The 15032-nt window shown below is 31.6% G+C and overlaps 2 protein-coding genes across 4 annotated transcripts; both read left to right on the top strand.

Annotated features, from left to right (window-relative positions):
• On the top strand, nt 1-11343 carry LOC109353536 (protein UPSTREAM OF FLC-like). 3 transcript variants are annotated; one of them, XM_019595853.1, is made up of 9 exons: nt 1-258; nt 494-748; nt 844-913; nt 1154-1269; nt 1381-2257; nt 2601-2909; nt 2992-3093; nt 7148-7154; nt 11330-11343. In XM_019595853.1, the coding sequence occupies exons 2-7, from the start codon at nt 559-561 to the stop codon at nt 3059-3061; spliced, it is 1632 nt and encodes a 543-aa protein (XP_019451398.1). In that variant the 5' UTR covers nt 1-258; nt 494-558; the 3' UTR covers nt 3062-3093; nt 7148-7154; nt 11330-11343. The 3 variants fall into 3 exon arrangements, with proteins under 3 accessions (XP_019451398.1, XP_019451397.1, XP_019451399.1); XM_019595852.1 differs by lacking the exons at nt 7148-7154; nt 11330-11343 and having other exon boundaries at nt 2992-3499; XM_019595854.1 differs by lacking the exons at nt 7148-7154; nt 11330-11343 and having other exon boundaries at nt 2616-2909; nt 2992-3498.
• LOC109353583 (zinc finger protein ZAT5-like) lies at nt 12796-14208 on the top strand. Its single transcript, XM_019595918.1, has one exon. It carries the CDS (start codon nt 13037-13039, stop codon nt 13973-13975), a length of 939 nt encoding a protein of 312 aa, XP_019451463.1. The 5' UTR covers nt 12796-13036; the 3' UTR covers nt 13976-14208.

Below are 15032 nucleotides of genomic sequence, written 5' to 3'. Positions count from 1 at the left end.
CAGAACCATACGATACGAATTATGAACTATGAAGTGGTAGCACCACTTGAGCCAAAAACATCACCGTTAGATTAACGACTAAGCTCTTGTTCTTACCCAGTTCCTCTTCCACTCTTCTCTCTCTCTCTCTATATTTCACCCTCTTCCATTTTTCTGCTCTACACTCACTTCTAAATTCTAATTCCAATGCTCCAATTACGGTCGTTCATTTCACCAAACCAAGCACATACATAGATTCTTCAACCATCCTATAATCGGGTACCTTTCTTCAACGTATTTTTCTTTACATTTTTCTTATTATCATTTTGCATTTATATTACTAAAAATGTGAGCTTTTATGTGCATAATAGTATTGGTATTATTAGGAAGTTAGTTAGATCTAATTTCTGGCACACTTTCAGTGAATTTAATGCAGAATTTCCACAGACCAGTAACAATTTTATGCATAGGGAAGCTAATGCCAAAAATGGGGTTCATTACTTCATTTTAATAGGGTTTCAAGGTGTAGCAGCTTCAAGTTCTGTGCAAAGGTTGCATTTTAATGTGCATGTGAGAATAATGGAAGCAGGGATCAAGAAGTACCGGGAAGTGAGTCCAGAGAGGGCCAAAGTATGGACTAAGAAGTCACCAAAGTATCCGCAGAATCGAAAAGTGCCGGTGATTTACTATCTTTGTAGAAATAGGCAGCTAGAGCACCCTCATTTCATGGAGGTTCCTCTTTCTTCCCAAGATGGACTATACTTGAGAGGTACTAACAAAAAGAAAGACCATGAACTCGTTTTTGGGGAATTTTTTATTTTGTGGATTATGGTTTTAACTTTTAAGTGATTGTTTTGTATGCAGATGTGGTTGATAGACTAAACACATTGAGAGGTAGAGGTATGGCTTCCGTGTATTCGTGGTCTCGCAAGAGGTGAGCAATTTATTACATTTATCTCCTTCATGGTGTTCAATTTTTATGTTGAGAAAGAAAAAAAGAGAGAAAAGGAAAGTGAGAGTTGATAGGCTCTAATATCCTTACCTCATGTGGAATGGAACTATTGATTTTTAGGACCTATTGATTTACAATTTTAAATGAAGCAGTCAAAATTGTTTGTTTCAGATTAGGACTTGTATTCAGTTTTCATCATTGGTATTTGTTCTTGTAATTCAGAAGCTACAAAAATGGATTTGTTTGGCATGATCTCTGTGAAGATGATCTAATTCTACCTGCCCATGGAAATGAGTATGTCCTTAAAGGCTCTGAGCTCTTTGATGAATCAAATTCAGGTAAAGAAGATATCAATTTTATTTATGTTCAAAGTTAAGATGCTAGTTACATTGGACCTGAGTGAATATATATTGCTTTCAAACTTTGTCGTTGTGGATTTTGCTTTACAGATCATTTCGGTCCCATTAGCAATGTTAAAACACAGAGTGTGAAGCTGTTGCCAGCGCCATCTTCTTCTAGGAGCCATGATGAAGCTTCTTCCTCCTCCTCTAGCATGAACGGGAAAGATACAAGACACTCACAAGAAAATGAGTTTTCTGAAGAACCGCATGGTGGTTCTTCTGATGTTTCTCCTGAGTCTACTACTGGAAAGAGTGACCCTCTAAGCTTAGCATTGACGGAGTACAAAATCTATAAGACTGATGGATTGGCAAATGCTTCAACTCAGACAGAAGAAAATGTTAGCAGATCGAAAACCCAGAAAACGTGTACACGGGGTGTATCAACAGAGGATGGGTCATTAGAAGCTGAATGCCATGCAATATGTCAAGCCCGAGTTGGACAACTGAATGATAATCCTCAAATCTTTAGGAATATTGGTTCTCCTCTTCCTTCAACTTCAAGTCCCTCATCTTTCGGAGGGAAGCCTGAAACTTTGGAATCTCTGCTCAGAGCCGATGCTGGTAAAATGAACACATTTAGGATTGTGGAGGAGGGCATTCGGATGCCAACCAACACAAGGCTGAAGGCATCAAATTTGCTGATGCAGCTTATCTCATGCGGCTCAATATCAGTGAAAAACCACAGTTTTGGCCTCATCCCGAACTATAAGCCTAGCTTTTCCCATTCAAAATTCCCTTCCCCATTGTTCTCAACCTCTTTGATGTTGGGGAAATTTGATTGTTTATCAGAGAATCCAAAGCTGATGAGCCTCAGATTGGAAGACAGAGAATATTTTAGTGGGAGCTTGGTTGAGACTAAACTGAAGGAAGGAGATGGACATAATGTTTTGAAACGCTCTTCTTCATTCAATGAAGAGACTGAGAGGTCTGTTTTGCTTTCAACTCTTTTCTTGCACCATTGATGATTAGTAATCAGCACCGAAAGATTTATACATGCTTCTGTTTACTTTGATTGCACATGAACTGGAAATATTTTGGAATGTAGTATTTCCTTAAAATTTGAGTGGTGAATAATGCTTGATTAGGCTGTAGGACCAGATAAGTTTTGCATTAGTGTGAAGGTTATTGGTTGAATCTAACCATAGCTAATTGAAGTGTTCTCAGATCTGATTTATTTTCCAGATTGAATTAAACTCTACTTCTACATTTTGCATATGCTTTCACACTTTTTTCCACCAAGTTTCTAAATATTATTTCAACAAAACCAGTACACAAATATGCAGGACATATAAAGAACTGAAACCACCAGAAGACAAAGAGGAATCATCCTCAGGGCATTCGAAATGCATTCCCCGATCAATTAAGGTCTCGTTGTCCAAGCAAGCACGAAATGAATCCATGAGATCCCCCATTTCTGATGGACCAAGAAACTCATCCGACAGAATTGATGGCACCAGCGTATCACCAGTCACATCTAATGGTAGCAGCAAAAGAATCATTGAACCTTCATTGGGGGAAAAACAATCAAAGAGGGTTGATTCATTTAGAGAAGAGGGGGTTATCAAAATTGAAGAAAGTTAAGTATTTACTCTATATTGTTTCTATTAAAATTCTGAACATCATCAATATAGACTGATAAATTTGTTTTTTACTCAACAGGCTTGCTTCAGGAGCAAGGGTTATAATCCAGTGTAAACCATTTTGTGAAATAGCATCTAGCAGCTCCTAGACCACAAGCAAAAGTGATGATTTTTAGCTTTAGTTTGAATTCAACACGGTTGTATATATCTTGGTAGGTCCACGTGACATTTATGCAAGCCTACAAAGTGAAAATATTTTGACAAATGAGATGAGTCATTGCAAAGGTAGCTAATAGTGCAGGTGTGGTCCCAGTGGTCCATTTCCTCTGAAGTATATTGTTCTGGTTAGAGAGAAACTGCTATCCTAAAATGAAGTTATTGCACATTCTGATGTAACAACAGTGTCTTCCCTTTGCACTTTCCTTTTGTTTACTTCAAATTAGTGGTCACTACTTATAGCTAAGGGCAAAAGTTAGTGGTCGTTTTCAAGTTCAACCCCCTTTCTTGGCATTGGTGCTGTTGATATTAATTGCCACATTGGATGCGCTTGTGTTTAACTTCAAACTAATAACTTAACTTTTAAGACCATGTAATTGTCAATTCTGAAAGGTGGCTAAAAAGCTAATTTTATGGACCCTTTTTAGCTTTAAAAGGTAGCTCCTTGTCAAAATTAAAAAGCTGGTATTTCGTTTTAGGAAATCAAAATTGCTATTGACAAATTGAAATTTGAATCCTTCTAGTCTAACCTATAGGCACCCATTTGTTCTTGTTAAATTGCTGTGGTACTGTTTGCAGTGTCCTTTATGTGTGGATTTAAGGCATGATTATATTGTTGGTTCTGTATTGATACTATTATCTAACAAGTAGACTGCCCTCAAGTGAACTCAGATCTTGAGTTTTAATCTTATAATCATCAGAGTTTTAATCTTATAATCATCACTTAACTATAGAAGTAGGTCAATCTCATAATAAAAAATTTCGCACCCTCACCTTATGTGTAAGAAAATAATCTCTTTCAGGGTATATGATTGTTCCTTCTAACAAGTGTCTTTCACAAGAACTGAACATTTGATCTTTTGGCTTTTCTAGGAATCTAGCAGTGTCTTATACCGTCTTATTGGTATTAATCTCATAAGTTATGTCAGGACATAACCAATCTAATATCATCATGAAGTTACTTCTACTGAATGGAGGCAAAACAAAAATAAGAATATTAATGTTACTCAAACATTCTTATTCCAAACATGCATCTGCTGTTTGAGTAGATTCACATGGATGACAGACAACTTTATTCCATAGTTTCAGGCAGAAAAATAGGGTAATCTCAAAATTGGGGCCCATTATGATTTTTGCTGCAAATTGAGTGAGAGCTTAGAGGATCATAAAGGTTGTGTCAGAAAGCTTTTTGTCTGCAAAGGTATATTTGGGTTAGTCCTTTCATGGTTTTGTCTGGTCATTGAGATCTTGACCCAGAATCATTATTTGTTTGCAAATTAACAAATCTTATGTTTCACTTTAAAGCAAAAGAGTAAGGACATGTAGGTCAGACTATATCTATCATGAAACTGTGTTTGTTGACTTGTTCTGCAATCTCCCTTGGTTTCAAACTTTCAATCCCTCTTTTCTTATTCTCTTTGTGGGTGTTTGTGGCATAGCAATGGATCTATGTGTGGCTTATGGCTTATGATATTAGTAAACCTTTCTATATTTTTGTTGTTGAAGTTTTAGTCCTTAGACAAAATAAACTATCTAATGAATGAAACCGGACAAGTCTACATTTTGACCCATGTTCACCCCAATTATGCTGAATAAATCATCCCATTCAATGAACATTATTTATGAGGGCTGTCCTCTAATACTAAACTGCACTACTATCCTGTTTTTTTTTGTAAATTTAAGTGATCCACTAATATTCATGGCAAAGAAATTCTACTGACTTCACAGAAATTGTTATTGGATGAAGATCAAATGACTTAAATTCCAAATTGTGTTTTGACTGTAATTTTCATTCAAGTGGTTTGATATTCTTTTAGTGGTTTCTTTTTACAAATTAAGTGAAGTCATTATTAAAAATATATGATAGGTTATTTTGGAAGATGATAGTTGGTTAGAAAGTTAGGAATTAGCAAGTTAAGTATATGTTAGTTACTTGTTTTACAAGCTTTCTTTTCATTCTTTTCTCTTGTATAAATAAGTCATATTGACCCAATTCAATTCATTCAATGAGAATATTATCAATCTTTGTTTCTCATTCTTCTTTCTTTAAGCTTCTTTAAGCTTTCTTTTATACACTTCTTAATTCATCAAGAAACTTTCTTTTCATAGCTCTTATCACATTTTAACTGTCATCAATTTTTAAAGTTGGATAATCCAAATTTAATTCTACCTTATCTATGAGAATCAGAAACTCATATTCCTCTCCCTATGGAGAGGAGGTCTTTTGAAAACACACAAAAAAAAATAATAACATTTATATGTTTTTTATTTACAATGAGATGGCTCTACCCTTAAAACTAATAGAAGAAGAAAATAACTTCAATATCCGGTACTAGAAATAAGATATTTTCCATGTATGAGAGACTCATCACAAAAATTCCCTTTCAATGGTAACAAACTCATTCTTCTACATAAATCATGAGGGTTATAACTTATAAGTGTTTTTTTTATACATCAGAGAATAAAAAGGGAAAGAAAACTAAACTAGAGAAATCATATCATTTGCCAGGTAAAACTGATAGTGACAAGAGACCATGGTTCAGATCCTTAGCTCCTAATACAAAACATTATTTTCATAATTTTATCACTTTTTTCATTCATACATTTTACATTATGAAATAAATTAAACATGAAGTGCGTATTTTTAGAAGTACAGGCCATTTGAGCTTCAAGTTATCAAAACCCGTGTCGAACAAAACGCAACTTAGTTATTTATCCATGATTCTTCATTAATTTACCCCATCAAAACGGCATATAAAGGCTTCTTCATCCTCTGTCGTTTTGATGAGGCATTCCTTTGATATTATTTATTGCTACATGTTTTTTTAATTTAATTAACTAATCAGTGATGTTATAATTTAAATTTTCAAATTTAATATTATTTACCATCAATATGTCAACTGGTGCTATGTGCAGGCCCAATTACTGGTCTCACTCCAGGCTTCATGGTTTTCACCTAGTTAGTATTTTAAGCCCTTCTAGTTTTAAGGTTTATTTTGTAAGTTAAGTTTAGAAATAAAATAATAAAGTTTGAGAGTCATGAAATATATTTGATTATATAATAAAATCTTCGTTTTTTCTTCATTCTAACTTCCTAGATATTTTCATGTTAGCCAACGTGTGGACAACTAATACTATAATAGCATGTTTGGGTATAGTTTTATTTTTTTGATAAAATTCCAAATGAGTATTAATTGACATGAATTATAACCAAACCGAAAGAAACTGCTTTACCATGGTCATAGATGATATTTTATGTGGGCCTTTTTATTTGATATCGTTTTTAATAATTGCTTTGGAAGCTGTTGCGATAATAATCCCTCCATTTAATATCTTTTAACGTTAAACCACACAAATTAATAAAGAGTAAATTACACTGACTAATAAATAAATATTCACTCATAGATTATTTGGACTTGTCTCCACAATATATCATATTTTGTTTAACTTAATTGTGTTTATCACATTTTTTGTTTAAAATATTACATTTATTTCTTATGCAGAGTGGTCAGTGTAATGAAAGTATAAAAATTATAGGAGGTTTGTATAGATGTAAAAAAGTGAGAGGTTGTTTGTGTAATTTCACTAAAACTCAGGGGCTGTCAGTGTAATTTACTCATTAAGAAACCATTATTGATTAAAACACTTATATTTATTTCCTAAGACTAAAAATAATTAATAATATATAAATATTAAATGATGATAAAATTAAGGGAAAACAGTTTAGTCAATCCTTAAAATTAAAATACAACAAAAGTTTTGAAACAAAAAAAAAATCAATAAAAAGAATAAGGAATGGAGGGTCAGGGAAGGATTATATTCTAGATCTCATATACAAAGTCTTAAATAGAAGCTTTCAAAAGCGGTTGTTTCACTGAAAACCGTGGACATTGAAACATTACGAAATAAGAAAAAAAATTAAAGAATTCAGAAGTCTTTGTTTGTATAGTACTGAAAATGGAGATGGTGCATGCTTAGTTACAACGAACTATTTTGTTTTTTTTATCGATCGTGAAGAGGTTGAGTGTGTATTAGGTTTACTAGTTTTCTGTGTGGCATTCAATATGACTTTGGATATAAGCAATGCCAAGCTCATTGCATTGTAGTCCTTCACAAAAAAAGTATACTTTGCACACCTTAATTAGTTTCGATATAAAATATTTGGTTTCATATATGTTGTTTAAAAGCTTTATAAGAGTATTGTAACAGGGTTAGGTTACGAATTCCAAATAAAATAAAGTTTACATTTGAAAAATAACACACTTAATATTTAAAAATTAGAATGTTATGTTTTTCAGATTCATTTCCCCTCCTTAAATAGTATGTATAGGACAATTATTATCGAGTAAAGATCATCTAGAACTAAGTAATACAAAAAAATGAAAAAATAATATATTATGACACTTTTAATATACTATATTTATAATAAAATGATATTTTTGTCATTGAAATTAAAAGTAAAAACAACAATTATTTCTGTTACTTGGACCCAATTGGACAACTTCTATTAGTTTGGTCATTATTGGTTGCTTGCTACCTACTTACTGCCAAGCTAGAGAAGACATTATCATCAATAATGTGTTGATTTATTCTCTGCTATATCCTTAGATCAAAAGATTAAAAATTTAATTTTTATGAGTGATACTTATTAAGAGAAATAGTATAAGATTAATTCTTTACACATAGGGTGAGATGATGAGATATCTTGGTAATATAAAATAATGAATGCATTAGGATGTAGTTATGGTAAGATGGAATTAGTTTCTTCTTCCTACTGACTTTCCCTTTTCTCTTTATATTCAGTCACAATCCATTTAATTATTGCAAAGCAAGAATCCCACAACCTAACAACTAATTAGTTGAAGAATTTATATATAAGTAATTAATTAGTTATTTAAGCATCTTTCCATTAGGGTAGGTAATGCCATGGATTAATTACTTGATGACCATTCTACTAGCACCATTCTAGTGAAGTTGGAATTTGCCTCCAAATATAAAATAAAAGGGTTTTTTAGGAAGGGGTCCATGTCATGGACCGCATGGGTTTGGCATATATAATATTAATTAATTGATGTGGATAATATGAAAATTGTTCCTTTTCAAAGGTAATTCGCTCACTGCTGACCAAAGAAAAATCACATATAAATAAAACAGAGCAATATTTATTTCCTTGAGGTGCTTTCAGTTGCTATGCAAGTTGTTTGTTCTAATGAGTGGTTCACAAGCTTCTCTCTCACTGATTTGTGAACTATTAGAAGTGGAGTTGGAGTATAAAAAGTGTCTACTAGTGTGTCTATCTAGTATATAACTTTATTTATATATATATGAATTTTATGAGTTCCACACATTGGAAATTCCCCATCAGTTATCATTAGAAATCAAAAGCAAGAAAGAAATGTATATTTCATTGATTAAATAAATGATTGAATCAAATTTGATTATAAAGAAACTAATCAACTGATTATATATAAAATACAAGTGAATTAACTCTACATAATTAACTAATTTATTTTACATATGTTTTAATCATGGAAATACATTTAGCCTGTTATGCAAAAGGTAAATGAGTTTAAAGTGATTACTGGTCCAATATAATATTAACTAAAAGTGTTAAAATATATTTCAACAACTATTCACTTCTTTTGTTACAAATTAAAAAAGAAGTAAATAAATGGAAAATAGATTTTATTTATAACCATATGTAAGTAGTATTGGGTAGTGAGTATATATAGTTAAAGTGCAGCACGAGATGTCTCTTTTCTTTGCCTTTCTTTTCCCCTGAAAATAATAACTCCCTCTTTGACAATTAAGCTGTCTTTATCACCTCATTAGGTAACTAGCTAAGTAGGAGAATACATGTGTAGGAGGAACAATATATTGGTTCACTATGGTTTAGTCAATATGCATAATGAGGAATGATGTCATTTTTTGGCTAAGTTTTGAAAATCCAAAGAGGATGTTGGAGATGGTTTTGTTCCATGTTCAGCCACCAATTTTATAATCTATAATTAATGTTATTTATTTTGTACTAACATTACTTAGTATTAGGTATCAACTTATCTACGTTTGTGTAGCTACGAAAAGAATATGAGGGTAGAGTACATATTGATCTGTCCAAAAGAACCAAAGATTCTAAAACAAAAACGTGACAAAGAGTAAGTTGTAAGAGTCACTTGTTGACTTAGTTTCTAAGCTCCCAAATTTTGCCAATTAGGGTGTGGGTCCACATCTACTCTCTTACTCATTTGTATCAATCACTCCATGTACGAGGAGATATGATTAGCTAAAAAAATATTAATAATTAAAATTTTAATTTAAATAATTTTTTCAACTAAAAAAAAATAATAGTATATGAAGTGGTACAAAATACAGGAGATGTGCTCCCTTAGCCTATAGCCAGTATCCAGTTTCAATTAACTTCTTGCTAACTCTTAAAGAAATTAACCTATCTGTCAACCACAATTAATTGATCTCCAAATCACACAAGTATATATGAGTATATTACATTAATTAATAGATTTATTCGATTAACCAATTCCCATGATATTTTGGAAAGTATAAATTAACTAGTAGATATACAAGCTATGGTTTATAAGAAGTGGGTTACCCGTATATGAACAAAAAATGGAGTACTTTAGATCTGAGAGACAGAAATGGATATAATAAATAATAAAAAATGTACTCACACCAGATGAAAAGATACTAGTACTAGCTAGTGTAGTGGCCATAACGATAACAGCTAAATGGATCTTAAACCACGTATAACTATATATTGACTTCTTTATTTAATTAAATAGTACACACATACACCAATCTATCAGTCCCCATCTAAATGAAGTGATTTGAAGAGTTCATTTACAGTTAAATATAAATTTAGAATCATGTAAACTTTCGTTCATTGATCATGTCTTATTAATATCTTTAAGGTTATCCGCATATTTTAATATATAAAAAATTAATATTGTTTTATTAAAATTAAATCATTTAATGTACATTGGAATCTACATTCAAGACAAATGGAGAAATATGTGATGAGGTGAGGAATATAATGTGAGGAATATAATGAGTTATAAATAAATAAAAATGTATACACTAATAAGTGTATGAATTATATATATTATTATTATTGTATCATTCACTATTTATATTTAATCATATTGAATATTTAAAAAAATTAATTCAAATAAATGATGGATGGTGTAATAATTGTATATGAATCTTTGCACCAATAATACATAGATATTATACTCTTTTAAATAATAGTATAGTTAGAAAATAAAATTAATATAAATATATATTGAATTTATAGAATGGATAAATTTGAGAAAAGTATATGAAAACTTTAGAAGACAAAAAAGTTGGAATGGATGAAGTATTTTTTGGGTAGTATTTTTCACTATGCCAAGTGTTGAAGTGTAGATAGTTATTTTGGATGATATAAGGTTAGTCTATAATGTATGCTCCACCTACTAGTGGACTATGTCTTGGTGGAGACGCTTAAGTCAATGATTTAATCTATCCAAAAATGATCAACATCGAACATTTTATTAATCAAATATAATAGGACCACTCAAAAATATTGGACAAATCAACCTTTCCCTCTTGAGGTATTAAATTACCTATGCTAGTAATAATATCAAAACAATCTACATGCTCAACATTATCCTCTTAACCACACAATTGCTTCCAAATGTTATCACATTTTCATATTATATGAGTTTTATATATTATCATTATAATATAAATGAATGATGAATGATATAATGATTATATATAAATCTTTATATTATTAGTATATATATTACACTCATAAGTTAAATATAATGCACACAGTGAAATAAAGTTATTATATAAGAGTGTAATATATATAAGTGTAAAGATTTATGTATAATCAGTGTATTATCTACCATCCATTTATATTACTTATATTTAAAAGAAAGCCAATATAATAAAATATAAATAATAGATGATGTATAGTAAAAATCTCTTAGATCTAATGCAATATATATAGTGTGAATAATTTGGTTGATTAATTATCTCCCAAACAAGCGTGAAAATTAAAGCATTTTCTTCCAATGTAATGATATATGAGTTGATGGTGAAACAAAGAATGGGTTCTCTACAAGCTAAATGAAACTGATGATGATTAGTTTTCAGTTAAAACTCCCGTTTGGAAATATGAAATCATTAACCTTAGCTAGTTTAGCATTAGTTTATTATGGTGACAGATCAACTGCTATAGCTCAACGTATCTTTAAGTAGAAGGCAAAGTTTAACTGAAAGGGAATTAAAAGGAAGCGTATTCTTCGGTAGGAACCGTCTTAAAGTGCTTATCTCGCACACTTGCATGCTACATATACTCTTCTTCTAGTCCATATTTATTAACTGAATCTTATACTTATCATGTCCCTTTCTTTTATATTGTTTGGACTAGTAATAATAATAGTAACAATCAATTATGCTTTTTAAATTTGTGAAAGTTGACTTCATTTTTATTTTTATTTTTTATTGGTCTTAATATGTAAACACCATAATTGACTATATCAGCAATTAGTAAAAACGTGCTGGTGATGATATTGACAAATCATGATTTAACCATTGGTAGAGACTAAAATGAAATATTATACCATTTTAGGACAAAATCCAATTAATAAAAAATAGTTTTCGGTACAAAACGATAATTGAAAAAGTTTCTGGTTCAAAAAGTTGTTTATGTCTAACCTGAATAATAAGAAAAAATTAATAAAATTAAAGTTCAATGTCACTTTGCTTGAATGAAAGTATAAATTGTTACCTCCCGTTTTTTTACTAAATTGTTATCTCTCTTTAGGTGAAACGGATTCTTAACCTTAATTAATACCAACCCTTTCTCCAACTCTTTATCAGTTACCTAAAATCAGATTCAGCTGCCACACACATATCTCTAATTTCAACTTAATTTTTCCTTTCTCCAATTCTTTTAAACTCTCTTATTATTATGTTTCAATACTCCTAAAACTCCCAAGTTACAGTACTGTTAATATATTCCTATTCTTTAAACTCAATATTTATTACAAAACATACATCATGTTTAATCGTGGATAAATAATATACATCCATCTCAACCACCATATATTGTGATTGCCATACGCAACAATTGGAAAATAAAATATCCGTTCATAAAAGTAACACCCTAAGCAATAAAGAATGGAGTTATGATATCTCATTACATAAATGATATTTCATTCATACATGTATACCATGTACTTATCTCAGTTTTATTTAATCATATAATAATATTTTTAAATACGAGAGGTTCATTACATTTTTTTATCAAATGTAGTGTTGTATTTTAAATATTTTTAAATAATAAACAAATTTTAAGGAAGGATAAAAAAAGCAGAAGTAGAAGCAAAACAGAAAGAGATGGAAAAAAGTGTGGTGATGATTGAAGCATATATAACACATATTCGTTTTCCCAAATTTTGTCTCACATGCTGTCTCGAATCAATGATAATAAAATAAAGCATGAATAATATTTTTTTAATTAACATGTATGTTATTATCAGTACGAAATAACGAATAAGACGTGATCGGAAATAGTAGATCTCAAAAGTAAAGGGATCAATTTTCTTGTTAGTAACACTTCCAAGGTTAGAAACGCAAGGAAGATATGGATGGCAAACTATTTGAGGAGAGAGAGAGAGTAGTAGGAGCTGTTGTAAGAAGTAACACTTCAAAGTCTTTTGTTGCCATTCACTCACTCTCCTTACCCAATATATATATACCCACACATATATCACTTCTATTCACTTATACTCATACATTTAGTGTGTCTCTTTCTCTCTACTCTACTACCTTAACTTTCAATTTTTTGATATAGAATCTGCCTTGATATTAGTAACCCTAGTTTGATTTTATTGTGTGAGATGGAGAAGGGTCAAGGATTGGGCACAGAGGAACAGTTGGTGATCATGGCAAAGGGAAAACGCACCAAACGGTTGAGGCTTTTATCTCCTAATTGTGGTGTTGCTGGTGCCACATACACCCACTCAAGTGCTAATTCTGAGGATAGTTCCTCAACCACCACTTATGAAAGTACTGATCAACAAGATCAAGACTTGGCTAATTGTTTGATCCTTCTCGCTCGAGGAGGACCAGATTCCAATCATCATGATCATCAAAAACAGGATGATCATGACGATGATGATGATAATAACAACAAGATAGAAAAGGATGACTATGATGACGAGGATGGTAATATAGAGAAGGGTGGCAAGAGCACTACTAGTACTGGAAAACTTGTTGAGATGTCTACCTCTACAAACACTAACAAAGGCGGTGTCTATATTTATGAGTGCAAGACCTGTAACAGAACCTTCCCTTCCTTTCAAGCGTTGGGTGGTCATAGAGCTAGTCATAAAAGGCCCAAGCTCATGCTAATAGAAGAAAAGAAACCGTCACAACTGCAATTACAACCACAACCGCAACCACCAGTGATTATGAATTATGATCATTTTAAAGAAGCTGGGCAAGCACACATCAAACCTGACCTTTCAATTTCCATTCAATTGGAGAGCCACACCCATAAGGCCTTCCATGTCAACAAGGCCAAGATTCATGAATGTTCCATATGTGGCTCAGAATTCACATCAGGACAAGCATTGGGTGGACACATGAGGAGGCATAGAGCCACAAACAATACAACTCAGGTGGTTGCAGCACCAGTGCCGGCGTTGCAAGTGGAAGTTCAGCACCCGAAGAATTTATTAGAATTTGATCTTAACCTTCCGGCACCGGAAGAGGATCTTCCGGAGACCAAGTTTGTGTTGTCTGCTTCTCCGGCTTTGGTGGGTTGCCATTATTAGGCCAGGCACGGAATATTTGGGAAAATTATTATTTTGGTGAATGATAAAGCTGAATTATTACTCCTATTATTAGTGTTACATTTTAATTTACAATTATTATTAGTAATTATCATACTTTCTTGGATTATTATTCTTTTGGTTTATTAATAATTGTCATTTTGAGATGTATGTGATCATCACCTAATTGTTGAAGTTAGTTGGAATACTTTGAGTAAGTAAGTGGTTAGTGTTCATGGTTGCCTTTCATTCAAGAAAAGCAGTGATAGGGCATCTTTTTTCTTCGTTTCTTTTAATATTAATTTTTGGGTAAAGTTTTGTTATTCTTTTAAGGGAGAGACAAAAGAGATGTGAAAGAATCAAAGGCAAACAGGTATATCTATTTGTGAGAAGAGGAAGAGGGATACAAGTGTGGAATGGGCATGGCTAGTTAGGGTTTGGCATCACCAAAACCACAACCACAAATCATGGATTAGGTTCCCTCTGTGTGCTTTCGATTTTATTTATAATAAAGCTAAAAGATCCCTTTCTCTCATTGTCTACTTACATTGCTTACCACATCTTCATCACTCCGTTCCATAAATGACAAGAATAATGGTTTGGCAAAACAATTCATCACTAAATTTTATCACTCCAAATAGGATAGTCAAATGATATTACGCTTATTTTTGCATCTAATATAATTATTTTTAGCTTATATATAATATAACAAGAATATTTATCATATGCACTTATATATCAATGTATATATATTAAAAAAATTGTTGTAAGTGTGATAGATGTGCAACTTTCGTTCTCTTTATATTAATAAATAAAACTGGATTGGATAAATGGACTGTGACCACTGCCATAACCATCAGCATGTATCTTTCAACTTATATGGCTAGCTATCTGTCTCTTAACATTATTTTAAATACACAGTATTACTATATTTCCTGGTCCTCCCACCTCTTGTAGTAATTATATTTTTCTCTTTAGGTCATTAGTTTTATTTGCTTAAATTTTAACTAATCAGCTTCACCTTATTAACCAATTGTTTTGGTCTTATTTTGCAAGTTTC

The sequence above is a fragment of the Lupinus angustifolius genome, chromosome LG08 (genome assembly GCF_001865875.1).
Source record: "Lupinus angustifolius cultivar Tanjil chromosome LG08, LupAngTanjil_v1.0, whole genome shotgun sequence".
Classification (NCBI taxonomy): Eukaryota; Viridiplantae; Streptophyta; class Magnoliopsida; order Fabales; family Fabaceae; genus Lupinus; species Lupinus angustifolius.
Note: the sequence above shows the minus strand (reverse complement) of the source record. Positions and strands in the feature narration are given on the sequence as shown.